The 27844-nt window shown below is 37.9% G+C and overlaps 3 protein-coding genes across 9 annotated transcripts in view; 1 reads left to right on the forward strand and 2 right to left on the reverse strand.

The window, feature by feature from the left end:
• LOC106996755 (uncharacterized) overlaps window positions 1–26530 on the reverse strand; it is a 102920-nt gene extending 76390 nt beyond the window's left edge. For both annotated transcript variants that reach the window (XM_077993985.1, XM_077993986.1), the window contains exon 1: window positions 26361–26530. The gene's annotated coding sequence lies outside the window, so the exon portion shown is untranslated. The remainder of the gene's footprint in view (window positions 1–26360) is intronic.
• On the reverse strand, window positions 15950–27583 carry LOC144339485 (uncharacterized). Its single transcript, XM_077994123.1, has 5 exons — window positions 27561–27583; window positions 26393–27009; window positions 24643–24673; window positions 23777–23844; window positions 15950–23438 (listed from the first exon to the last, which is right to left on the reverse strand). The coding sequence occupies exons 1-2, from the start codon at window positions 27581–27583 to the stop codon at window positions 26457–26459; spliced, it is 576 nt and encodes a 191-aa protein (XP_077850249.1). The 3' UTR covers window positions 15950–23438; window positions 23777–23844; window positions 24643–24673; window positions 26393–26456.
• The window catches only part of CBLB (Cbl proto-oncogene B), a 213841-nt gene continuing 212692 nt past the window's right edge, over window positions 26696–27844 (forward strand). For 2 of the 6 annotated variants that reach the window (XM_015129774.3, XM_077993983.1), the window contains exon 1: window positions 26696–27390. The gene's annotated coding sequence lies outside the window, so the exon portion shown is untranslated. The remainder of the gene's footprint in view (window positions 27391–27844) is intronic. The other 4 variants (XM_015129772.3, XM_015129775.3, XM_015129773.3 and 1 more) reach the window with 2 other exon arrangements.

The following is a 27844-nucleotide window of genomic DNA, read 5'->3' on the forward strand; positions in this document are numbered from 1 at the left end:
TTTTAACCCAAGGACTTTGATAATTTCTATCATTCTGCTTCAGATTTGAGCAAATTAGGAACAAGTTTATTGTTTACTTGATGAATTAGCAGCCTGCTTTTGGCTATTAAAAACACATTATTTTAGAATGACTAAATTTTTCAAAATTGCTGAAGTTAGAACTTATACTAGAAGATGTTTAAGAGAACACACACATATTATTTCTTTTCCATTTTTACACATTGTCATCTTTCATTCTATTATTGGTCGTAGCCAAATAATTAAATATCAAGGTTCATAATACTTGTAATTCTACAGAGTTTTGAATTAATTAGGTTTGTACTTGGTTATATTCAACAGAGAACACAACCTACAAGTGCTTAATCAGGTAGGTTACCCATTTTTCTCATATAAGGAGTTATCTGACGGCAGTGGTCCAGAATGGTGCAGCATATTTATGATGTTGTTCATTCCCCAGGCTCCTGTTTTTCTGCTCCCACTATCTTAAACATATAGTCTTTCATACTCACAGTTGCAAGTTTGATCCTGTGTTCTAGACAGAAAGCAGTAGAAAATGCAAATGGCAAAAGTGTTTTGTCTTAGCAAGTTTTACGTTTTTTAATTAAACGGCCTGGGCCTTCCTCCTGCATCCCACTGTCTAGTACTGGGTCCAATAGCCACTTGTAGCTGCAAGGGAGTCTGTTTTTAGCTGGATACCTTATTGGCTCAAATGAAAACCAGAGTTCCCTAAGGAACAAAACGTTACACTAGTAGTGGCCTATTTCAATTATTGAAAACCACATCTAACATTTTGACAATTTCTTTTCAATTTTACTTTTAAAGTTAAGACAAATGCATGCAGCCAGACTATCCTGAGTGATAATAATTTATTCTCTTGATGTCTTTCAGATGTTTTCAAATATACTGCAAAGTTGCCACTTAATATAGTATATGCTTTGCAAAAATAGGTTTATTGCCATTTTAAAACTTTCCTTAAACAGATAACTCAGATAGGATTTTGATCCATTAAAAGTTCTGGCCCAGTGAAAATTTAATTTTGATTTTTTGAATAAGTTATTATGAAATGCATTTTCTTGCTTTCAATCATATTTTCAAGTCTTATCAAAATGTTTTGCTGTGTCATTTATTTTTGACTGTATGTTTTGAAGAACTTGTGATTGCTGACAGACACTATGTGCCCAAATGCTCACAACACAGTAAATCAGCACTAAAGTGGAAATAATAAATATTATACTTTTATAATTACATTTTTATTTTCATATATTTTTAAAACTGCTTTCTTTCTGCTTTATTTCAGGAAATAAGAATAAACAAGTCAGTCTTAAATTTTATAGAACCATTGTGACTGTATTTTCAAAAGATGAAAGCATAAATTTTACTATGAAAAGCTAGAAAACAGTACTGGTTGAAGATGTAGCTGAAGCATATAAAGAAGATATAATTTAGGCTGGGCGCAGTGGCTCACACCTGTAATCCCAGCACTTTGGGAGGCCAAGGCAAGAGGATTTCGAGGTCAGGAGATCAAGACCATCCTGGCTAACATGGTGAAACTCCGTCTCCACTAAAAATACAAAAAAATTAGTCGGGTGTGGTGGAGGGTGCCTGTAGTCCCAGCTACTCAGGAGGCTGAGGCCAGAGAATGGCTTGAACCCAGGAGGCGGAGATTGCAGTGAGCTGAGATCCTACCCCTGCACTCCAGCCTGGGTGACAGAGTGAGTCTCTGTTTCAAAAAAAAAAAAAAAAGATGATGTAATTTTGAGATCATCCCTGAGTTTAGAGATTATGCCAAAGCAGGCCTTATCATGATGGTTAATTGAGACCTAACTATACACACAGGAGGGCCAGTCTAAGAACTCCTTACATGTGGTCAAGAAGTTGGTACTTTACCTCTTCCAATTCCGTTCTTTATTTAGTCTTTAAGTAGCTTTCCTTCAGCAAATACAAAATAGAGAAAATAAGAAAGCAGAATTTATTTGATCAATAAAAAGTAGTACTTTCTTTTTTGGTCTATACATTGAGAATTATTTCTGGCTTAAAAATATACAAATTGGTATTAACTCACTCCAGGTAAAACCTCAGGAAATACCATTGTTATTATTTCTGATTTATGTTTGAATATTCTTTAAAAATTGGAAAAAACTATGTTTTCAGGCATTAGCATCCTGTCTTCAGATTCAATTCTTTGTGTCAGGCCTCTGAGCCAAAGCTAAACCATCATATGCCCTGTGACCTGCAGGTATACATCCAGATGGCCTGAAGCAACTGAAGATCCACAAAAGAAGTGAAAATAGCCTTAACTGATGACATTCCACCATTGTGATTTGTTTCTGCCCCACCCTAACTGATCATTGTACTTTGTTATCTCTCCCACCCTTAAGAAGTTTCTTTGTAATCTCCCCCACCCTTAAGAGGGTTCTTTGTAATCTCCCCCACCCTTGAGAATGTACTTTGTTAGGTCCACCCCATTGCTCCTAACTCCACCGCCTATCCCAAAACCTATAAGAACTAATGATAATCCACTACCCTTTGCTGACTCTCTTTTCGGACTCAGCCCGCCTGCACCCAGGTGAAAAAAACAGCCTTGTTGCTCACACAAAACCTGTTTGGTGGTCTCTTCACTTGGACGCACGTGACACTTTGTAGATGCTCTCAGCCATTTTCACGTATGAGTAATATTTAATATTCTTTATTATCTTGGATTAGAATCCTATAGAACTAAGAGAACATTTCAAACTTGCTCATTTTAGTAAATTTAAATTCTCGCTGGTTTAGACTCAACATCCATTACTGTAAACGGCGCTACATATAGACCAAAATGTATACTTGGTTAATTCTCCTACATCTATTTAAATGGACAAAAATAGAAAGATACTAACACCATTTATTAAGTGTTTCTAATATGTCAAGCTTTGTGTTAAGTACATGGATTATCTCATGTAATCTTCACAGTAGTCTCATCTATTACCATTTTTCAGATTAAAAATCAAAGATAAGAGAATTAAAACAACTTGATCAAGGCCACAACATACAAGACGCACAGTTAAAATTCAGGCAGTAACAGAAAACAAATAAAGTTTACATGTAATACATCTAATTTAATAATAAAATTCCCATGAAGTCCAGAGAGGTACATGACCAGAAATGTGGCTAATGATTTCTAAATCATTTCTACTCTGCTGATATATGAGCTACAGTGTGAAAGTTTTGCTTAATCTTAAAATGGAGCCAGGGGAAAAAAACAGAAACAGAAACAAAAAAACCTAAAGGAAATGATTATGTTAGTGAGAAAAATGCTTGGTTTTTTAACCATGAAGAAAAATGAGTTAATACTACTTTGAGTGATTGTAGATTTGAATCAAACTTTACATTGACATTCCTGGATTCTAAGAAAAATCAGGGAAATATGTGTGATAAAAATCATTCAGCAGGTATGAGTATACATTAGTATAGATGAACAGCTTAATCATTCGACTTTGAGCATACTGTCTGGATTCTAAAGGCAGAATAGGACAAGAAGAGACAGAGTAGCATAGAGAGGATCTGTATCAAGTCCACAAGCTAAAAATAAGTTGTTTTATTTGATGATTCCCAGAAGACCAGATATTATCCTAGACAATTCTAAGACTAATCCTAAAATGTAAATAACATTTAGAAGTAGTCTGAGGTCCTATAATGTATATGTGTGTGGTGAGGGTGTGGGCGGGGGTTGGAGGGCTGCTGGGAGAGGTACTGGAACAAGAGGTTGCCTCAGAGTCCTCCATCTGAAGAAGCAGTTTAAGTTGTACCAAGGCAGCTGGCCTGCCAATAATTTTTGTTGCAGACCTTAGCCTGGGGAAACATTTAATTTTGTAAGATTTGGGGTTGTTTTCTCATGTTACTGAAAGAGTGAAAAAGTAAAAGGATTGTGCCCTGGGGTTGTTTGCCCAGACTAGGAACTGTGACATTAAGCTCAATCCCATTTTGACTTAACTGTCTCATTTCTGACACCTATTCCTCCAAGCTGGGATGTACTGATCTGTGAATGTCATAAATAATCAGTAAACTACAAAACAGACTTAAAGAGAAAGACTAGATATTGAGTTCACATATTCTAGATACAGAAAGCAAAAGGGGGAGGCTGTCAAGGATGTATGCAGAAATATTTTCCTAACATGATTTTAAATGTTTGATTTTTTAATTTTTATTTTTAGGTAATTTGACAGGAAGTTAAAGAGAAGTAAAGCAACTGGAAAAAAATTCACTTTATAGCAAGAATTTCAAATGAAAAGATTTTGAGTTCTGCATTATAAATCACTGGGCTACTTTACTTGGAAATTCTGGTTTATAATGAATTAAAGGAATGAGGAATAATTCAATTTATTTAAAATTGAGTTAATTTAATAAGTGAGCTCATTTAACAATTTTTCATAAAGTTCTCTTTATATGTTGCTTACAAGGTCAGAATAAGAAAGTTCAGTAATGGCTGTGCAGTCCAGTTTGGCAGCCATTAGCCACATGTATCATTTAAATTTGTATTTTAATTCAATAGAATTTAGGATACAGTTCCTCAGTAGCATTAGCCACCTTTCAAGTGTTCAATAGTCACATGTGGCTAGTGACAATCTCATTGGAGAGCCAAGGAGAAAGATCACTTCCATGCTTGCTGACAGTCCAATTGGACCGGAATAGTGAAACAGCATGGGCTCTACATTTAGATAGACCTCAATTCAAAATCATCAGCTGAGATTAATGACACTTGCAAGTTAATTTATTTGTGTCACAATTTTAATGTTTAAATCACAGGCAGCATTTTCTGCATCATGTCATTGTCGTTAGGATTAAATGTTGTGACAGTCTTAGTTCAGAATGTCCCCATTTAGGAAGTGTGTATTGTGAGAAATTAAAAGGATGGGCTCTGGAATCAGAAAGGCCTGTGTTTGAATTGAGTCTGCTCCTTAGAAGATATGTGATTTGGGCAAACCACTTAATTTTCTAAACACCAATTCTTTAGATTGAGATAACAATATCTACCACATAGAGGCATTGTAAGAATTAAAGAATTATCTGAGAAAATACAAGTAAAACACTTTATATAATGCATGGTACTTACTAAATAGTCACATGCTAATAAGTGTTCAAAATGTGAGTTACCTGTCATACTCAAGGCAAACTTGTATACCACAAAATAACTTCCATAAATTTCATAAACTAAAACATAGAAAGTATAAAATGCTGCCTAATATAGAAATAACAATAATAGTAATAATTGTCACTGCTGCTATTATTAAAGAATAAGATACTCCAGTAACTCAATTAAGCCATTATTGAAATAGTCTTTTCATCAACATTTTACTGATTGTCAATGTTTTAAATAATGCTTTTTATCTCATTATTGTTATCCTGGTTTCTTCACTTAAGGGAGAATAAATTAACAAATATATGTTTAACTTATGTTAATATAAACTTAATGTTTATGTTAACATAAAGAATAGATTTCTTTATTGTAATTTCATTTTAAGTGGATACCTATCCTTTTGCCACACAGTAAGGTATCTTAAGAGATAATAGGTGGTCTCCTTACCACATGTCAATTTTGAAAGATGACATTCACTCTAGGTCCTATGACCACAAGAGTTAAATTTTAAAATGGTCCACAGATGGGATTATTTTATTTTTAAGCACTTCCATGTATGCACATATGCACATTAAATTTACTTCACAGAAAGGCCTTAAGTGTTTTAAAACTCTGTTTGGAAAAGCCTTGAAATTTGAAAAGGAAAGATTTCCATGCATTGGTTGGTTTGTGGTTTTACCAACATGATTTTTATATGTGTAGATTCTTTAGAGATGGTATTTAAACTTTATACTCTATACTTTCACATTCTCATTTTAATCTATAAATCTTTTAAACTGTGTGCGCTTTACTAATCATACTGAAATATGGGTGTGTGCATATGGCTTGGAGCAATGAAGTATTTAAAAGACATTTAAGGTAAAAAAAAATGTGTAGTAAAAAAATGTAATGCTTATATGGTTTATGTAGAAAGAATATTTAAAATGGAAAATAAAAGCTACTTTAAAATATAGAAGAGTCTCACCAAAAAATTTGTGCTAGGCATTTGGTAGAGCATAGGTATAATTGTTAAAAATACTGTTTTCATATAAGGTTAGTATGCTTTTCAGAAAGAGGAAAACATCTGTATTGTTAGCAATTCAAAATTCCAGTTTCTAGGTTGACTAGCATGGAACTGAATACTAGAATGAGTTGTCCTGGCTTAAAACATCAGTGACATCATGTTTAATGCCCTCAAGGAACAGTAGGAACATAACTGTTGTAGTACAAGCCACTTAAAGTTTTCCAGGGCTATTATATTCATGCTATCATATATGCTACTAATTAGATAAATTTTATCTTTTTCCAGTGTTTTACCAGTTTGTGAATTTCATGTCATCTTTGAGTATAAAAAAGTATACATTTTTAACAAGTGTTTAAGCTCACTGTTCCCAAATAATAATTTCTAAATCCTACTCATGACTTTGTTGATTTTGGGGAAAAATGAAGTCCTCTTCTTTTTTAAAATTCTTTTGCATAGACAGGGTCTCACTCTGTTGGCCAGGCTGGTCTGGAACTCCTGGCCTCAAGCAAACCTCCTGTCTCAGCCTCTAAAGTGCTCAGATTTATAGGCGTGAGCCACAGTGCCCAGCCTGAAAGGTTTAAAAGGCAAAGAGACATGCTTCATAAAATGTTATCTCTTAGCTCCCTTTTCAAAAAACATATGGAAAAACTGAAAGAATATAAAATACAAAACAAAGTATTTATCACTCACAGACTAAATGTACATTGGAAAAATAAAGAAATAAATGAAGCAATTAATGTAACTATCTCTTGAACGTCATCTGTATCCAAATCCCTGGTATTAAACACCGTAGTCTACACAAAGATAAATAAGAAAGAATCCTGGATTGCAAGGAAATAGTCCAGAAAAGGAAATAAGGTAGGAACTCAAGCTACTATACGGTGAAAAGTTTTGTAGTGTTTCATTTGAGGGAGCTATGTCTGTCTGAAACAATCAGAAAAGACCATGGAGGAAGTAGAATTTGTGCTTGAAGGACAGAAATCCACAGGGACGAAGTTATACAGAGAAAGTCCTAGAAGTGGTAAATGCAAGGCATATATAGAGCACACAAAATATTTCAGTTTGATTGGAATATAATCTGTAAAAAAAGAATGTTTAGAAATAATTGGGTAAATGTTCATCAAATCAAGATCATAGAGAACCTAAATGCTGGATACTGTATTGAATAGACAAGAGAGTTGGTACCCTAAAATCATTTTGATGATAGGAGCAACAAGAACAGTATTTTTGGAAGACAAAAAGAAAGATTGATACAAGAAGAGATTATATGTGGAATCCAGGTGGGTGATTTTGTAATAGCACAGGGACAGGATGGGGAGCACCTCCCTGCACCAGGGAAGAGCAGTAATGGCATTGAGAAAGTTTATAGGATGATATGCTCTAGAGGCGGAACCCGTGGCACCTGGCAAACAATCAGGGGTAGATAACAAGGGAGATACAGAATAGCCAAGTAAATCTGAAAATTTGGGACTGGCGTTTGGGAGATGATGCTAATGCTATCAGAACTGGAGAAATCAGAAATGTAAGAATTTTGTGGGGTGGACTGATATGTTGAAATCATGAGTAATCTTTTATTTATACTTTTAAGAAATATTTATTGATATTCTACTATGTGCCAGAAGTTATGCGAAATGCTGGGGATGAAATGCTGAGTGCAAACAGATTACAGTTCATTAAGGAAGACACCTTTGATACTTGACAATACAAAAAATATAAACATGAAAGTAACAAATGTGACAAGCACTTGAGACCAGAGAAAAAGTGCTTCTAGTGCTTCTAGGGAGATTGTTTCACCCATTGAAATGACTCTTAAACTGAAATTTGAAGAGTAAGTAGAGGGAGTCAAATAGAAGAGACAGCAGCAAAAGGCCTTCTAAAGCCGAGGTCGTGCGTATGCTGCTACAACCACGACAGGACCAGGCGTGGTGGCTCAGGCCTGTAATCCCAACCCTTTGGGAGAACAAGGCAGGTGGATCACTTGAGGCCAGGAGTTCAAGACCAGCCTGGCAAACATTGTGAAACCCTGGGCATGGTGGCACATGCCTGTAATTCCAGTTACTCGGGAGGCTGAGGCACTAGAATAGTTTGAATCTGGGAGGCGGAGGTTGCAGTGTGCTGAGATTGCGTGACTGCACTCCAGCCTGGGTGACAGAGCCAGACTCTATCTCAAAAATAAACAAACAAACCAACAACAATAACAACAACAACAAACCCACTACAGAATCTAATGGAGAAGAGAAGGAAGATGGTTGTCTAAGACGTGGAAAGATGGCCATGTTGCTGGAGCAGACAGCAAGGGGAGAGGAGGTGCAATCCCAGAAAAGAGGGGAAAGAAAGCTAAATCATGTATGGCCTTATAGTTTGTGTTAAGTTAGGAGCAAGAGGATGACACTGAAAATTTTTAAGCATGAAAATACCATAATCAGAGGACAAAGGGGTAATATAGACTGGTAGTGAGAAACAGGGGAGAAGTGAACCTTTTTAAGAATATTTCAGAGGAAAAAGGTAGGGTTTTATGATATTAGAGAGAAGTAAGGGCCAGAGTAATTTCTATGTTTTTGTATTACCCAATGGGATAAATGATATGAGCATCAGCGGAAAAGGTCCACATAAAAAGAGGAAACTATCAGCTGAGTTTTGGACATACACAGTTTAAGCCAATAAGATAATTTCCAATTTCCAAGAAGATATACCCATAGCTATTAAAAATGAAGAACAGCTATTTCTGAGGTTGGGGAATGGTGGAGATAAAGACCTGAAAGTCGTTGGCACAGATGTGGTAGTTGAAGCCATTAGAGCAAATGAAATCCTAAAGCAGAATACAGAATGAAATGAGGGACACCAAAGACGGAACTTTAAGAAATATCCATGTAAGAAAACAGAAGGGAGACATTCCCAAAAGATTGGCAGCGAAGAAACAATCACAGAGGTTGAGAGTAGAAGAATCTGAATAATAAAGCTCTATGGAGTTTCATGAAGACCTAATTACCCATATTGTTCATGTATAATCCCTCTTGTATATTTAATGATATGAACAGCATCAAGATGTACAAACATTGACTTTGGTTTCTAGACTCCCTCCCTCCAAAACTTCAAAAGACACACACACACACACACACACACACACACACGTGCGTGCACACATACACACCTGTTCCCCTGCTGTGTTAAGTATGAGGTAAATGGTTATGAAAGCTACTCTTTATTATCCTCAATAATAGGTGTGTATTTGACAAACAGATTCTTGCTATATTCTATTAAGATCTATGAAAAAGAAACAAGAGAAAAATTATCTCTAGCATTAAGTGTCAAGAAATTACAGCTGTTATTTGTCTGCTTTTAACTTATTGAGATATTGTGGCATGCAGCCAGGTTAACTCAACAATAGACAGTATCAGCAATGTAACAACAAAGTCACTGGGCTTACATGCAAACTATAAAAGGATATTTGCTGTATTGTTCTTGCCCTTGGAATGCTCCTTCCTTCCCTTCCTGTTTTGTTGCTGCAATAGGATGTCAGCTCAAATTTACTGCCATTATTGTCATTTGGCCAATGAATATTATGAAATGTGGTAGGCACTTACCGAACATGCAGTCTGAAGTCTGACTCCTTTAAAGAGGTTATCGGATTGGCTGAATGTTCTTCGAATATGAATGTGACAATAAGGCTTGTCTCTTTCCCCTATGTGAAGTGAACCCTTCAGAATGGCTTTGTATCTCAAATAAAAGTTATGGCCTTTAAGAAATACAATTATCTTTCTCAGAAATTTTCAAAATTAGTCTACAGCCTAAGGTAGCATCCAGAAATTCCATAAGAATTTCCCTAAAAACAACAAAAATCTGTCTTCATGAGAAACAAGCATAAGACAGAGTTTCTTAACCTCAGCACTACTGACATTTTAGACAGGGTCATTCCTTGTTGTGAGAGTTTGTCCTGTGCATTGCAGGACATTTAATAACATCCCTGGCCCCTATCTTCTAGATTCTAACAGTACCCTAACTCCTACAAGAAGTGATAATCAAAAATGTCTTCAGACTTTGCCAAATGTTCCCTTGGGTGCAAAATCACTGCAGGCTGAGAACCACTGGCCTAAGAGAAGTATCTTAATGGAAAGCAATAAAGAGTAGAATTTGTAAAATATATATGGTGTAATCATAATTTAATTTTCACTTTTCACTTTCTATCATTATATGGTATAATTGTACCTAAAGAATAAAGGCAAGCCTTTAAATAGTAAAATCACCCACTAATAGTAACAATTTTCTAATCTTTCTTATCATAACGAAAAATTAGGTAAGCTCTCTGGAATGATGTTTGCGTTTTTCTCTGTTTTGGATTTTACATAATAGTTTTATTCATTCATTTATCCACTCCTTCATTCAGTAAGTATTTCCCTTTATGCTCCAGGCAGTAGGCATTGGAAACAAAATAATGATTGAGATAAGCAAGGTTGCTGCTGCTCCAGTGGAGTTTAAATTCTAATAAACAAAAGCACAGTGCACAAATAAGATTCAGCTAAGCAGAGGATCAATACAGTCTGATGTTATTGAGCAAGGATTGGCAAACTATGCTGGCTTGTTTTCGCAAATAAAGTTTTATCAGAACACAGCAACACATTTACTTATATGTTGTCTATGACTGCTTTTCTGCTGCAACACCAAGGTCAATTAGCTGTGATAGAGAACATATGGCCTGCAAAGCCTAAAAATATTTGCTACGTAGTACTTGCAGGAAAAGTTTCCAGACTCCTATAACAGAGTGAGATTGGGTGGCCGTTTTTGATTAATTGGAGAACAACATTTTGCAAAGATGATAGCTACTAGACATTTAAACTGATAGCTGCTAGAAGGAATCAGGCCTGAGAAGAAGAGAAAGGGAAGAGCAGGCAAAGGAGAGGCTGGAAAGAAACCCCTAAGGCAAGAATGAGCTAATGTGGTTGAGAAATAGGAATGGTCAGAGATGAGATATGAAAGATAATGTGAGCCTGACCATGCAGGGCTTTGTCGGTAATGCTAGAGATGAAGATCTTTACTCCAACTGAGATAGGAAGCTGAGTGGGATTTGAAAGTTTTGTGTGTTGTGACCTAAGTTACGTTTTAACTGGAATGTTCTGGCTGTTCTGCTGAGAACAGAATATAGGAAGGCAGGAGAGATCATTTAGGAGGTTAATAGTCAAGCCAACAGACAGTAATTTCTTGACTGGACTATTAATAGTGAATATGGAGAGAGGGAATGCGTTTGGGTTAAGTTTTAGAAGTAAATTTTACATGACTTGTCAGTAAGGTAGAAATGAAAGGTAAAGAAAGAAACAGAAAGGTAAAGAAAGAAACAGAAGAGTAACCCCTAGATTTTTGAATTAAATATGTGCAGGAGGAAATGGGCTTGAGGGTTTATGATATCAGAAGTTCTGTTTTGGGTTTATTAAATATTCATGTAGAAATATCAAGTAGATATAGAGATATAAGATTCTGGAGTGGCAGGCAGAAGTCAGAGTTGAAGTTAAATATTTGGATGGTATTTAAGGCCATGAGAGAGGATGAGGTCATTTAAAGAGATGTTGCAGATGGAGAAGAGCAGACCAGAGGACTAGTCAGTTCCACATTGAGAAATTAACTACGAGAGCAGGATGCAGTAGAAGACAACAAGAAGTAATGTCTGGTGAGAAAGAAGTAAAACTAGCAAAGTGTGTTGTCCTGGAACTGTCGTTTGATGAATAGAATACCTCGTTGTCTTTCCAGACCAACTATTTATGTTCCTACTTTACAACAAACTGAGAGTTGCCTCCGGGCGCGGTGACTCACGCCTGTAATCCCAGCACTTTGGGAGGCCCAGGCGGGCCGATCACAAGGTCAGGAGATCGAGACCGTCCTGGCTAACACGGTGAAACCCCGTCTCTACTAAGAATGCAAAAAAATTAGCCGGGCGTGGTGTGGGCGCCTGTAGTCCCAGCAACTCGGGAGGCTGAGGCAGGAGAATCGCCTGAACCCGGGAGGTGGAGCTTGCAGTGAGCCGAGATCGCGCCACCGCACTCCAGCCTGGGCGACAGAGTGAGACTCCATCTCAAAAAACAAACAAACAAACAAACAAAAAAGAAACAGAGTTAATGAGATTGGGTGACTGGTCAAAACTATTAATCAGACGAGTGAGGACAAAAATCAGATGTTATTCATCTTACATACAGAGCTCTTGTGGCCATGAAATACCTGAGGTGGATGCTTGGTTTTTGTCTAGTTAGCATCTCTTTGAGGAACTATCTCCTCACTTCATCCTCATTTCATGTTGGTGGAATGAAGCCCACTAATCAGACCTTCAATCTTACGGCTCCAGTAACTATTTGGGGTATGAATTAATGATACAATCCAGGCTAATCGATCTTTCTTAGTAATTGTTTTTTTTTGAGACGGAGTCTCGCTCTGTCGCCCAGGCTGGAGTGCAGTGGCGTGATCTCGGCTCACCGTAAGCTCCGCCTCCCGGGTTCACGCCATTCTCCTGCCTCAGCCTCCCGAGTAGCTGGGACTACAGGCGCCCGCCACCTCGCCCGGCTAGTTTTTTGTATTTTTTAGTAGAGACGGGGTTTCACCGTGTTAGCCAAGACGGTCTCGATCTCCTGACCTCATGATCCGCCCGCCTCGGCCTCCCAAAGTGCTGGGATTACAGGCGTGAGCCACTGCGCCCGGCCAATAATCTCTTTCAACTGTGGAGTAGGGGACTACTTTCACAGGGATAATGAGCTGTGAGAATGACGAATGCCTAGAACTGCCAGTGCCTAACTTGCTACCAAGTGGGGGAAGATACTGCTTAAAAATAGGACCAACGCTGAAACAACGTGATAGTTGTGTGAGCGTCTGGAAACTCAGTTGGGCCTGGGGATAAAAGCACAACTCCCCACGACGCCGCTCCTTTCCTCATTATTTCACTTAAACTGGTTTGAATTGAGTTTTTACCATTTGAACTCCCAGAATTTCTAACACAACACTTTGTCTTGTTTATCTGTGTACACCAGCGTATCTCCATCCATACACAAAAGATGCTTAATAAATATTTATTAAATAAGATGGAAAATGAGTATTTAATAACATACCCTGATTTAAAATTAAATCATTAGTTTAGCTATTTAACACTGAAAGGATTTTAAAGGTTTTTCCTCCCGTTACTAGACAAAGACATTTAGTTTTCTGAGAAAACATAGTTTCAACCAAAATTGTTGATCTTTTCAAAATGTCAACATTGACAAGTAAATAATTTAACTATTTTTTAAAAATTTAAGGTCACTTTCTTCTTTTTTCTCTCCCCTTTATTTTCATAGTTCGGTGAATGGACAAAGAATTACTTTAGGACAACATTCATTTAATGGTTTCAGTTGCCTTTCTCTCTCTAGTCTTTAAAGTATATTATCCCATTTACCTTCTTTCCTATGTTTGTTCCCCCTTGGGTTCTAACTTGATAAATTGGTCTTCAACCTAAGTCTTTATAAAATTCCTTTTGTATCTCTAAGTTGCAAATACACCTTTAAGCTTATGAAAAATAAGTTAGTATGAGTACTGATATAATCAGTGTTGCCATTTTATTATAACAATACAATTTTTTTCCTTTTGAAAATTGTGAGTGAAGATTATTAGAACTATGAGTCTTCCATTGTGTGGGAGAGGAAATAGAATTTTCAATTATTCCTCATTTTAATGGAATCAGAATGAAAAATCTGACTCCTCTATCTAACTGTAAATGTAGTGGCCATAATCTTGGTACTAATTTTTCCTTTCTGAAATTACTGACACTGCTACCATTTTTATTACCAGAGGGAAAGTAATCCACTATTTTCTGGGACTACCTTAAAGAAAAAAGTAGTGAAATTTTAGCACTCTCTGAAAAAAAAAGGAATTTTTACTTTTAAGTGTCCACTTCTAGGGCCTATAAATATTCTGATTCTACCTACCACAGTCTCCACACCTGTAATGTCTTAAATCAGAAACTGTAACAAATCTGGTTTGTGGCTATGAACAGGGTGGGCTCCACTGAAATACACGACCACCAACCTCTACAGTTAACTTTAGTCACTGCATAATTCATTTTTACTACTGCTGTGTTTTTTCTGCTTTATCGAAAGTTATGATTTCAAGTTCTATTTGTACCTTTTCTGGCTTAGTTTGAACCAGCTTTTTTTTTTTTTTTTTTCTTTTTTAATGTGTCAGGTTATTAATCAAATTTATACTGATGTAAAAGTTTCCTTTACTCTCAGCATCTCTCCCTGCCCCCACAATTTTTCTCTATTTGGATCAAGGTAGCATTTACTGAGTACTTATTTTCACACATTATGCTTTGATGACTATATTTAATTCTTTTTCTATTTTTAATGTAGATTTTATCATCACTGAGACCTCTGAGATAAGTTCCACCCAGTTGAGTCCATTTCAGGCTTCAGGTAACCATTTTTGTTTCCACAGTGATAAGCTTCTTTATTTAGTTAAGAAGTACATATTAGAATCTGCTATCTATGAAAGAACACACATCTAAATTATATAAGCATAAGAATATTTTCATCAAATACTGATTCAGCATGTCTCTTCAATTATATGTTGTATATGAGGTTATTATAAAATGACTTCTCTTGAATTTCTCTTTCTTATTGAAGCTTAACCTTTGATGACACCTCCAAAAAACATTGAGCCGTTCTTAATAAGCTTATTCATTTCAGGCATTAGCTAAATGTCATCTGGTGGCTTGTGTTACATAAATGTTGAATTTAATCATTAAGAGAAATTATCTGAAGTGGATTTGAAGACTCTTCCTTTGATTCTAGTGAAGACATCCTTTAAGGTAGACTTCACAAACTTTCTTAGATTTGGGTCTGCTACTATGGTAAACGGTCCCATTGATCACTAGAGTTTGTGTGTGTGTGTGTGCGTGTGTGTGTGTATATATATATGTGTGTGTGTGTATGTTTTAACTGATGGGCGATGAGAAAGTTATAATAACTTTATTTAGGCAATCAAAAAGATGGGTAAAAAAATTAAGAAGTATTTTGGATGAAATAGACTCGAGCTTAAGCAAAACAATGACCTGACAGACCACATCGGTGGTAGAGAAGGCTGCCTTAATAAATTTATTACGTGTAAAATGAACAAGTCTAAATATGGCTGGTAATGAGACAGTATCTGCAAGAGTATTCATACATGAACATTATGTTTTAAGGAGAAATACCATAAAGTGAATAGAAAGCAAATAATTTGAAGACCAGTTTAAAAAACTAAGATAATTTATCCTAAATAATAGAAGGTACAGGAAACTTTACATTGTCTTATTAATATACTGTAAAGACTTTTCTACCAAAATGTAGATTTCATTTTTCTTTATGGCCCCAAGTGGGAGAATTGAGGTCACTGAGGCATGTCTAAGTACACAGATTTTGGCTGCTTGTAAGGAACAGCTTTCTTCCCATAAAGAGAAGTACCTAAGTGGGAACAGAATACTCTCTTTGTGTTTAAGCAAAGGTTGTTATATCACAAAGTGGGGCTGTATTTGGAATTGAAGCATTGAATCTTCCTAACCCAGAGATTTTACTCTATCCTAAGCTATCAAACCAATGATTATTTAACCAGATATTGTTAGGAATTGTGATATAACCCCAATTCTATTCCCCTTCTTGACTCCCCTATTTTTTTAACAAAGATACATGTTATGAATGTACCTTTGATAAAAGTATGTATCTATATCTACATATATTTATAAATAAATGTCTTTTTTTTACTTCTTTTCTAAATCATATTCAATTAAAATCAAAGTCATGATCCTTTTTCTTTAAAATGTATGTCTCATATTCATTATTTTTAACTTCTTTTCGTTGCTGGAGCTGCCACATTTTCCCAGATCCTAATCTGCTCAAACTCAAACCAGATAGATAGCCTACTAACAAGAGCCCTTGCTACTAGTATTCTCATTTCTATATTTTCTTACATACTCTACCATACCAAGAATACATTCCTCAAATAATAATTTTATTTTACCTTTAACTTCTTTCCCTTTTTAAAATTTCCTTTGACTACAGAATTGGTACAAACTCCCAATTAAAAAATTCACAAATTCCCATAACTTAATTTTTATTATTTACCAAATTTTGTCATTCTCAATGTGACCTTTCTGGTATGGGGTCTGATACCGTTCTTTTCTAGGGACATTGAGACTTGATTATTTGTGTGTACTTCATTCCCCAATTTTAACTCCCATCTCTGAACTTCTATTTCCTTCACTCAGTATCCTGGAAGGTCTAGCTTACTTTCTCCCTGGTGTACTTCCTTACCTCTCTTGCCCAAGTTAAACATCCATTTCTGTCTTACTTTTTAGTAAGCACTGTAGTTACATATTTATGTACATATGTGTTGAATAAGCTGGTAGCACTCAATTTACAGTGTTTGAGAGAAGCTCCAGATTTATAATATATCCCTGTTCATTTTTTTTTTTTTTTACCAATAATATGGTTTAATTGTGCATATGTAATCACAATTCTACAATAACACATACTTCCTTCAACATTAGACCCTGAGAAAACATGTGGCAATTCTCTGTCAATTTGGAAGGGAAGCATTCACCTATGAAAGAAAATGCTTCCATCAGGTACTTTAAAGTTGAAGAGGCAGAGGACAAGCTATCCACAAGGAATTTGGAAGAGAAGCTTGTTTCGAAGTTGGATGAGCCATGGTAAAATCTCAAACAGTTTGTTATTTTTAGCTCTGCCAAGAAATAGCTAATTTCATGCAAGAATTATCTTGCATCTGACCCAGAGCAAAGACTCCCTGGCCGTTCTCTGTATATGTTGATGCAACGGGAGAATTGTTTCATGCTTTAAAAACCAAGCGAGGAAGAACTTGAGAAAAAGAAAAGAGAGTTGTAGGGTACTAAACAATTTTGCTTTTCTTTCTGGCAGACTTATTTGTAACTGAAAAAGAAAAGACTGTCAAGATATTTGGTAACTAGGAAGAACTGAAGTGGCTATTTCCCCCCCACTTTTTTATAAACCTCTTTTTCTAAGTCAGGTTCCGTTAGGAAACTGACTAGCAGGTGGTAGTTAGTTCTTTCTTTCTCTGCTGTTGACATTCAATAAAACAATCCCGTCATTTATCCTTTTATGTATACATATTTCAAAAATCAATGTTTGCAATTTTGATTGCCTTCTCCACAATATTCTTGTGACTTGTGAGAATAAGATGAAGCATTAAAAATAGGTCATTTAGAGAGCAGGCATAGGGAATGGAGAAGTGTAGGAAATCAACTGTTTCATTACCCCAGTCCCTTTCCCAAGACTGCCTTCTAAAATGCTGTCTTTTATTTTCAAATTCATTTTTCTTCATATTCAGTTCACCTTAGCTGGTAAGAAAGGCTTTGATCGATATTTTATTGGTATTACTCATATGAATACTCCTTTGTATTATATAGAGGGCATAAGCTACACATATCTCCTGACCTCACCCTGCCTCTTGTCCTTGCCTGCTGGTTATGAAATTATATTTAAAATGTACATCTGTTTCTTCCTTAATACCAAAGATTAAATAGCAGCATGAAGCCTCCTTCATTTTCTCTTTTTATGTTGGAAATTGAGATTTTCTTGTAATCAGCAAGCAAAATAAAAACAAAAACAAGACAGGACAGGAAAAAAAACGGTATATAAGTAGACTAAATGACTTCCTGTTGGGGAGGTGTTTGCGTGGGGGTGTCCATAATCAAAATCATCAATCCTACCCAAGCGTGACGCTGGCATAAAACACTACCAAATGAAGACATCCTGTTATTCCTGCATAAAAGGTAACTATTTGGGAAAAGATAACATATTAAGCTCATATAACTGTCACTGTGAGAAAATTTGTCATAATTTTTCAGCAGTCAGTTGGAGGAAAGGAGACTGAGAGAGAACAGGAACTTGCCTGGAAAAAAACCATAATACAATCTGAGTACAATGTGTACAGTGTGGGTGAGCTCCGACATTAAAGATCATAGAGTCATAGAAACTTGAAGTTGGTTAAGTAAAGAAGGCCTAGTCAGATGGGCTTGGTCAGATTTGTATATCTAAATATAGAAAAGGTACAGTAATAATATGGTATTGTAATTTCATGGGACCACAGTCGTATATGTGGTATGTCATTGACTGAAATGTTGTTATGGAGTGCATGACTGTCTATCGGTGTATTGCTCTTCTTATAGCAGAGGTCTCCTTTTTTCCATTCTCATAGGGTGACATGCCCTTCAATCTCTTCCTTTTAAAATTATCTCTCAACATATACACTCTTTAAATTTCTCATTCCAAGATTTTGTTCTCTTCCATCCGCACATGACCTGCATTTATGTATAGGCATTATTTAAATTCTCTTCTCCACGTTTCTCATGTTTCTCTTCTTATCTCCAGTTGGTATAGCCTATGAATGTTTTGCAAAAAAAAAATTTTTTTTGAGTCAGGGTTTCACTCTATCACCCAGGCTGGAGTCCACTGGCAGCATCCTAGCTTACTGCAGTCTTGAACTCCTGTGTTCAAGTGATCCTCCAGCCTCAGCCCCTCAGGTAGCTGGGTCTACAGGTGAGCACCATCATGCCCAGATATTTTTGTATTTTTTGTAAAGGCGAGGTCTCACTATGTTGCCCAGGTTGATCTCAAACTCCTGGCTTCAAGGGATCCTCTTGCCTCAGCCTCCCAGAGTGCTGGGACTATAGTCATGAGCCACTGCGCTTGGCCTGCAAATTTTTTTTTTTTTTGAAACGGAGTCTCACTCTGTCACCCAGGCTGGAGTGCAGTGGCTCAATCTCAGCTCATTGCAAGCTCCGCCTTCTGGGTTCACACCATTCTCCTGCCTCAGCCTCCCAAGTAGCTGGGACTATAGGCACCCGCCACCATGTCCAGCTAATTTTTTGTATTTTTAGGAGAGACGGGGTTTCACCGTGTTAACCAGGATGGTCTCGATCTCTTGACCTCATGATCTGCCCGCCTCGGTCTCCCAAAGTGCTGGGATTACAGGTGTGAGCCACCGCGTCCAGCCTGGCCTGCAGTTTTTGAAATAAATTGGAACTCTTTCCTGTATTGAAACTGTTGCTCACCCTACAGAAACATGGAAGTCGCAACTGTTTTTTTTTTCATGTGTGTGAGTGATTCTCTATTTTGTCCTTTGTTTGTCTGTAGTCTTTTTCTTCTGTTGTTCTCTGAATGTTGTTCCTTAGGGTTCAATTGTCATCTCAGTGCTCTTCTTATCCTATATAATCTCCCTTTATGGTTTAATATCTCAGGTATTACTCAATTGTCAATGTTGCCAAACCTGTGATCATTTATATTCGATCATCTAATAAACATTTGCTTATTCCATAGATGTCTTAAATTTTCCATTTTCAAAATTAATTCTTTCTTTCCCTGAAATAGATTGTTCTATAATATTTTCTATGCCAGTTGTTGAGGCTTTCACCCAGTAATTAAAGCTAGCACACTGGCATTTATTCTTGACTCCTCCATCTTTTGCACAGCTCGTATTTCTGTAATTATCAACGATCACTAAAGTAACTCATCACTGGTTTAGTCCCCCTTGCTAACTAAAATCACCTGGAGAGATTTAAAAATATGCTAGATCAACTAAAACAGAATCTCTGGGAGTAAGGCCCTAGAATTCGTTATTCTAACGTGCAGAGAGGAATGGAAATCACTTTTCTCAAATGTCACTTTTTTACCTCTGCCCCATTTCAGGTCCTCATTGTCACTTAATGGGTATCTCCTATATGTGGCCACTCCGCCTTCAGTCATACCCCATCTGATCCATTATCAACCTGGCCATTAGGGTAAACATTCTCAAATAGAAATGTTATAAAATCATTTCCCTCATCTCTCCTGTTTCTATTATATACACGCTCCCCTGGCTTAAAATCCTTCAATAGCTTCCCCTGAAAAAAAAAAAAACAAAAAAACCCTCAAATCCTAACTCTTTAATTGGGCACATGAAGCTGTATTTTCACTTACGCACCACTTGCCACTTTTTGCCTTTTGTTTACTGTTCTCTGCTCCCCACAAAATGGAATTTTTTCCTATTCTCTCCTTTTTTTTTTTTTGAGACAGAGTTTCACTCATGTTACCCAGGCTGGAGTGCAATGGTGTGATCTCGGCTCACTGCAACCTCCGCCCCCCAAGTTCAAGTGATTCTCCTGCCTCAGCCTCCTGACTAGCTGGGATTACAGGCACCCACCACCACGCCCAGCTAATTTTTGTATTTTTAGTAGAGATGGGGTTTCGCCATGTTGGCCAGGTGGTCTCAAACTCCTGACCTCAGGTGATTCACCCACCTCAGTCTTCCAAAGTGCTGGGATTACAGGCTTGAGCCACCACACCTGGCCTCTTTTCTCTCTTCATACACAGCTTTCTTTCTTTTATGCCCTTGTTCATGAGCTCTCCTCCGACTAGAATGATCCTCCTGTGATTAACTATTAATCCTATTTATTGTATATGTCTTGGTTTAGTAATTACTTTCTCCAAGCTGGGTGAGTGCCTTTCCTCAGTTCTCATAATGACCTCTGCCTATAGAAATTACTGCTTGTACCACCTGAGTTTATAATAATCTCTTTATGTTCCTTTCTCTTTGGAAACAATGACTGGTTCATAATCATCTTTGTATATCCTGATGTCCAGCATAATGCTTGGAATATACTAGATACTTTTAAAAAGGCGTACTAAATAGATGAGTGAATAAGAAATTAAAAATTTTATCAGAAATTATAGCTGATAACATAAAGATAGGTGCCTAATAAGTTTTGTCCCCTAAAACAAACAAGATAATTAAAATAGAAAAAGATCATTTCCTTTACGCTGAGAATAGGAACTTGAAAACCAATAGGGAAGACTTTCCGTAGATTTGCAACATATTAGATCTCTATTGGCATTGTTAGTTACTTCTGTAGGTCATTGTCTTCTGATTTCTATATTTGTTTTGGATCTTTACACTCTTAATTTGGCTTCTTGAGTAGAAAAATGAACATATAACTGGTCTATGTTAATTTTATTCTGATTAGCAGATACTTTTCATGTAATTACATGTTTTTTACACTATAAAATAATGTATGAATTTAGGTTTATTACTTATATCTTTCAGGGTTCAATCACTCTACATAAATTTGCCAATGTCCAGATCTGGCAAACTGAGTGATGTGATCAATACTAAGATCCCCTTCCGCCTTAAAATTTCTGAATTGATATTTTTAATTAAAAAATACAAGTAAAAATTCAATGTTGTATTTATTTGGTATTAATCAAAAATGCATGGGGACTGTAGAGACATGGTTATAACAAATTCTAATTTTACATTCTTCACAAAAATCTTTAGGGAAAATAAAATTGTCCATATTTTTTTGAATCATGGCTTCTTAGGGAAACACAGAAAATGTGAGAAGGGCATGAAAAAAATATAGAACTGAGACAAAATAACAGGTTTACTCCAAGTTTACAAGTAGCAATATTTAATGCTTTGATATAACTCCTCTTTATTACAAAGAACAGCTATCAAATAAATCACTGTGTGGAAAAGAATTGATCTGGGAATCAACTGGGAAAGAAAATCACAAAGAAGTGATTGTGAAGACATTCATTTCTTCTTCAGATATGTAACTGTTTAATCTGAAATAAACTTTACGATGGAAAACTATTAGGAAAGTTTCTTGCTTAATTTTGCCGTTCTACACTCTGATATTGATTGTTCAGGATTATTGAGCACACATGCTGTCATAAGAATTGTATATAATTGGCCGGGCGCGGTGGCTCAAGCCTGTAATCCCAGCACTTTGGGAGGCCGAGACGGGTGGATCACGAGGTCAGGAGATCGAGACCATCCTGGCTAACACAGTGAAACCCCGTCTCTACTAAAAAATACAAAAAACTAGCCGGGCGAGGTGGCGGTGCCTGTAGTCCCAGCTACTCGGGAGGCTGAGGCAGGAGAATGGCCTGAACCCGGGAGGCGGAGCTTGCAGTGAGCTGAGATCTGGCCACTGCACTCCAGCAAGGGGGACAGAGTGAGACTCCGTCTCAAAAAAAAAAAAAAAAAAAAAGAATTGTATATAATTTACTATATATACTCACATATGATAGACATTAAAGGATATATGTGTCTAGTAATAGCAGATGCATGTTTCTGTCCACTAAAGAAATGGTTACAGCTTTTAATAAATATGGCTAAGGGAATGATGTTAAGATTATGCGTGTGTATGCACATATTTGTTCTGGATTTCAACTGAGTATACAAAATTATTATCTTACACCACTTGCATTGGGATCTTCAGTTTTTCCTTCAAGAAGTGAATTATTAATCACATATTTAATTTTAGAGTATTATTGTGGTAGGACTCGCCAGTTTCTTGCTACAACATCTACTCATCCCTTTCTCTTAGGAAACAAACCGGAGTTTTTATATTGCTTCCCATAATAAAAAACATATTGCCTTCCAGATTTTGCAGCTAAATTTGGCTATGGGACTAAATTCTGGCCTTGAGCTCTTTAAGAGAGATACTTGTGAGAGTTCTCTGAAGATTGGTTAAAGGAAACTAACTCAGATGGAAGGTCCATTTGCCCACCTGACCTTCCTCTTAGGTTTTAGCCTGAAAATCAGTGGTGATGGCTGGAGAGCCAATAGCTATCTTGGAACATGACGTGATTCTGAAGGTGGGAAGCAAGGCTGGCATGGTACAGAAAAAAGGTGGGAACTTGGGTCCTTGAGAAAATTGTGGAGCCACCATATCTACCTGTAATTCCTACTTTCAGACTTATTTCTATGTGTGAGAGATTTATCTTAAGTCATTGTTATTTTTGTTGTTAATATTGTTGTTGTTAAGCTAGCATTCTAGCTGAGCCCAAGCTAGGACTCAGAGTCTGGTTATATCTGACAGCCCCTGGATCAGCATCCCTCAATGCCAACTATTGAATGTAATGGGTTAATGGTGAATGGAATCTATTTCATGTAACAAAGAACAACTTGTTATGCCCAAATATGACGAGGTCATATTGCTCTTATTTCTCTCTAACTTGAGATTTGGGTCCATGTTCTTTATAAGGACTTAGAAATTGATGCTATGGTATTCTGGTTTTGTGTTAGGATGGTCACTGTAAATCTACTTAATAGTAAAAATAAAACCTTGCTTGGAATTGTGAATTAAATGAATTCTCCATTGTGCAGAAACAGGAACAGCATTATATTTTGTATGTAATACTCTTAAACAGTCAATTCATTTATTCGATTAATATTTTTGAGCTATTATGGATTACATAAGTTATGGAGGGGCTTTGTTATTTAGTCAATTCATGTCCAGTATCACAGGGGCCAGTTCTGAATTTGGAGAAAAGAGAAGAAAAGAAAAATTAAAGCAAATGACAAAAGTCTAAATATTTTCCTCAAATAATTATCTTTTTTTTCTTAATTTCTTGTGTTTACAGACTGGAATTTAAGCTGCATTTTTCTAGATGGCACCAGCCTATTGGTACATATATTAATGTCAAACAGTAATGCTCAAATCACATGGGTTCACAGTTGTCTCTACATAATTTATTAAGTATTCTTGCCACAAAGTCTCCCCCTCTTTTCTGGGAGACCTGGGGGAAGGGTCTCACATGTCCTTATGACCAGTTTGCTCACATTACTCATTTACTAGCCACCCTCGTGCTTACAAGATCCTTCATGTAGGAGCTCCACCATTCTGTCTCATGTCAGGATCTTCCAATAGAACACTGCTGTCCTGTAACAAGGCCATATACATGTTCTTTCTAGGTTACAATTTCCCACACTGCTAAATGATGTTGCATTTACTTTAAACTGTACCCTACTGGGGACTGACTTATTCTATAGAAATGAGGTGACTATTTCCCTAGCAACTCTGTCAGCCTGAAGTACTACTGCTTATGTCCTGAGTATCATAAAGTCTCTTATGGAAACATTTCTTTGTGTCCTTATGTATAGTCCTGAAGCACGCATCTTTCATTGTGCTTTATCTCTTGTGTCTCCGTTGGAGGCACCCGGGGTATGAAGTTTTATCCCAGCAGTTATTTATTCCCCATGCACATTTACTTTTTCTAATAATTGGCAGGGAGGACTTCTACTGCCCCATCAGTTTATCAGACAAAACCAAACTCTGAATCCGAGTTTGAGCTCAACTGGGAACCCTGCTACACCAGAACTTAACTTGGATTCCAGATTGCTTGATAAAATAGCTAGCTGACAATAAGCTATAATTTCTTGACTACACACACACACACGCGTACATATGTACATACACGTACATATGTACATACAGCAGTTCCCCTCATCCACAGGATATGCCCAAACCCACAGTGCATGCTTGAAATCTCAGAAAATACTGAACCCTATATATACTATGAGTATTCTAATACATATATAGCTATGATAAGTTTAATTTATGAATAGTCACAGTAAGAGATTAATAACAATATTAATACAATAATAATATGCTACAATAAAAGTTATATAAATGTGGTATTTTTCTCTTTCTCAAAATATCTTATTGTACTATACTCACCTATTTTCAAACCCTGCTTGTCCACAGGTAACTAGAACCAAGGAAAGTGAGATGGCAAATAAGTGGTGAGGAATGCTACCATATCTCACATACATATATTTCAAAATATGTCAAACTATACACCTAAAAACTTATAATTTATATCAACATGATATGCTTGATACCATAGGCAATGCCATTTTCTCATTAAGTCATTTCTTTCAGTTGCAAAACACCATATAAAAGGAGTGGCATATGCTATAACATGTATTTTGGGTATTTTACATTTACCCAGATATGAATATAAGTGATATACTTAGTTATAATGTTCCCTTAAGCCACTGTTTTGCTACATGCTTCTATACATTGATTCTTCTAAAATTTATTTTAAAGGTAACACAGTTTTTTTCTTTTACAGTCTCCCCTTAGTAAATGTAGCTACTACGACTATGAGTAAAAGAAACACGGATGGGTGGAGGAGATATGGAGAGGCCAGCACTTTTCTAGATAAATGCAATGTGAAAACAAGGAACTACTCTTTAATTACTGGCACAGAAATAATGACAAGGAAACAAAATTACTTCCTGAATCACACTTTATCACCTGACTGGTTGCAAAGGCACATTTTTTTTTTTTCTGTTTTCGTCAAATTAAAATCTTAACCATGTAAATTCAAGGCTGTAAAGGACAACTCAGGATCCTTCACAGTAATAATTACAGTATTAAAATTCTTATTTGCTAGAAAGTGGTTAGAACCATTGAGAAACATTTTATCAGGTTACGTGGTTAGAGAAAGATTTGAAAAAACAAAATCAAAAACAAAAAACTCATTGTAAAATATCAGAACACCTGAGATGTCCAAGCTGTAAAGTGTAATACACGCTATCAACTGTAGTGGAAAGAAAGTTCCAAAGTACGAAATACAGAGCAATTGTTGGTAGCATGAGTGGTGGGATTGAAGTAAACTGAAATAAATGGAAGGCATTTGTTTAATCTACGATCTTGTTGAAAGACAAGTCCCAGCACAGTAGCTTTCTCTTTTAAAGACTAGCCAGATGTTGGCCTTCTTAAGAGCACAAAGAATGGAACCACAGAAAGAGATAACAACGCTGGTAGAGAACGGTAGCTACAGTAAGGTTGTTTTTAAATGGATAGAAATCTATATAAAGGTGACTCCGACAAAACATAACAGCTGTCTCCTCCTCAGTCATTTAGGCAGACACTTGCACTAAGTAAAAAGGTGCAAGGTCTTTATCAGCAATTCCCATTATCTGGTACTTTTATTGCTCTGGCATGATTAGCAGAGACTACTTGGCCACCGTTGGCAACTATTTGCTTTTTCGTCAGCCTGATGTTTGGTCTGCAACCCCTCTAAAACTAACAGCAAAAGAGAAACTCAGAAACTTAGGAAGTTTTAGTTGGCAGGCTGGTGTCACCCTTAGCCTACTCTCTGTGAGCTATATTCTGCATTTTAGAAGCTCGCTGGCTGTTGCTCTTTTTGATAGCCAACAAGAAGCAACGTCATAGACCTGTTTGGCTGCTGTCCTGTGTAGAAGGGTTTGGCAGCCCTAGGGAGATGAATTTCTCCAGCGTTGGACCCGCCCAGAGCAGAGAAGCAACACCCTTCCAGCCACTACTCTGTTGCTATGAAACAAAAGACTAGGAAGGTAAGCGAAGCAGGAAGTCCCGCCTTTCAGCCCCAGACGGCTTTGGCTCCCGTTCCCGACGCTCACGCCCACCTGCCACCCCTTATTGGTTAGCTCCTTCGTGCCTTGCATCCCTTCTTCCATTTCCTTTCCCGTTTCCACTTTCGTTCCCGGGCGAGTCCAGGCCCCTCATTTCTCTCCGAGTCCAATTCCTTTCTGACGTGCTGCGAGCGGGCCTTCCTCTGGGGCCATTGTGTACTGTGGAGGACGTGGACGGGGCGGCAGCGCGAGGAGGACGGACGCCTCCCGCCCATTGGCTGCACCCGCTGTCGGGCAGTGCGCGGGTGTGCGGCATTGGCCCAGCGGCGCGCGGCCCCGCCCCCGCCCCGCCCCGAGCCTGGGTCCTGTGTGTGCCACAGGGGTGGGGTGTCCAGCGAGCGGTCTCCTCCTCCTGCTAGTGCTGCTGCGGCGTCCCGCGGCCTCCCCGAGTCGGGCGGGAGGGGAGAGCGGGTGTGGATTTGTCTTGACGGTAATTGTTGCGTTTCCACCTCTCGGAGGCCTGCGCGCTGGGTTGCTCCTTCTTCGGGAGCGAGCTGTTTCAGCGATCCCACTCCCCGCCGGGGCTCCCCACACACACTGGGCTGCGTGCGTGTGGAGTGGGACCCGCGCACACGCGTGTCTCTGGACAGCTACGGCGCCGAAAGGCAAGGAGGGAAGGGGTCGCCGGGGAGGCTCCACACTTCTTACCGGCTCGGGGGTCCGGGGGTAGCCAGGCGCGGGCCAAGGAGGAAGAGGGGACAGCCCCGGCTCTCAGCTGCAGCTGCCGTTGCCGCCGCCGTCCAGTTTGAAGTGGGGCGTTTAAAGACCAGAACCCGCAGGCCGGGGAGGAGGAGACGGAGTCCAGGCAGACGGCGGTGGGGATTGCAGCAGGCGGCCAGGAGGCGCGTCCACCCAGGCGCCGAGCACACAGTGTCCCTCCCGCGCCCGAGACGGACGGGGCTGCGGGCACGGGAGGGACAGTTTGTCCCCTCCCCGTCCACCTTCCTCCCGCAGCTCAGAGCCGAGGGGCCAGGAAGGGGCTTGAGCGGGGAAGGGACACAGGCGTCCTGAAACAAAGCTTTGGGTGAGAGCAGAGGCGAGGAGCGAGAGAAGTGAACTCCTCGTTTCCGTGGCCGCTCTTGTCAGTGTCTCTCCGTCTCTTTTCAAATGGGCTATTTGTGTGTTATTTCATTTGGTTCTTGGGAATAACGACCCACCGCGTTGATTTAAAGAAATGTGTTCGTGTGTCCGTACTTGGTGGTTTTAGTGTGGGACATGTCGTGCGCCTTTGTTGACACCAGAGCTGTCCCTTACGTTTGTGTAGAATAATCTTTATGTTTATATAACTTGGAGAAATCTAACAGAGTGAAAGTGAAGTTTCTGCGTAAGGCTCCCAAAATGTATGATAGGAGCTTCAGTTGTTCTAGTATTTTGAATTGGAATTAAAGCAGGAGGGGAAGAACAGTCTGTTTTTTATCTAGGAAACCTGTTTAAGTTTTGTTTTATGAGTTGGGTATTAGTTCAGCCTTAGCTACTTG

The sequence above is a fragment of the Macaca mulatta genome, chromosome 2, assembly GCF_049350105.2.
Source record: "Macaca mulatta isolate MMU2019108-1 chromosome 2, T2T-MMU8v2.0, whole genome shotgun sequence".
NCBI lineage: Eukaryota > Metazoa > Chordata > Mammalia > Primates > Cercopithecidae > Macaca > Macaca mulatta.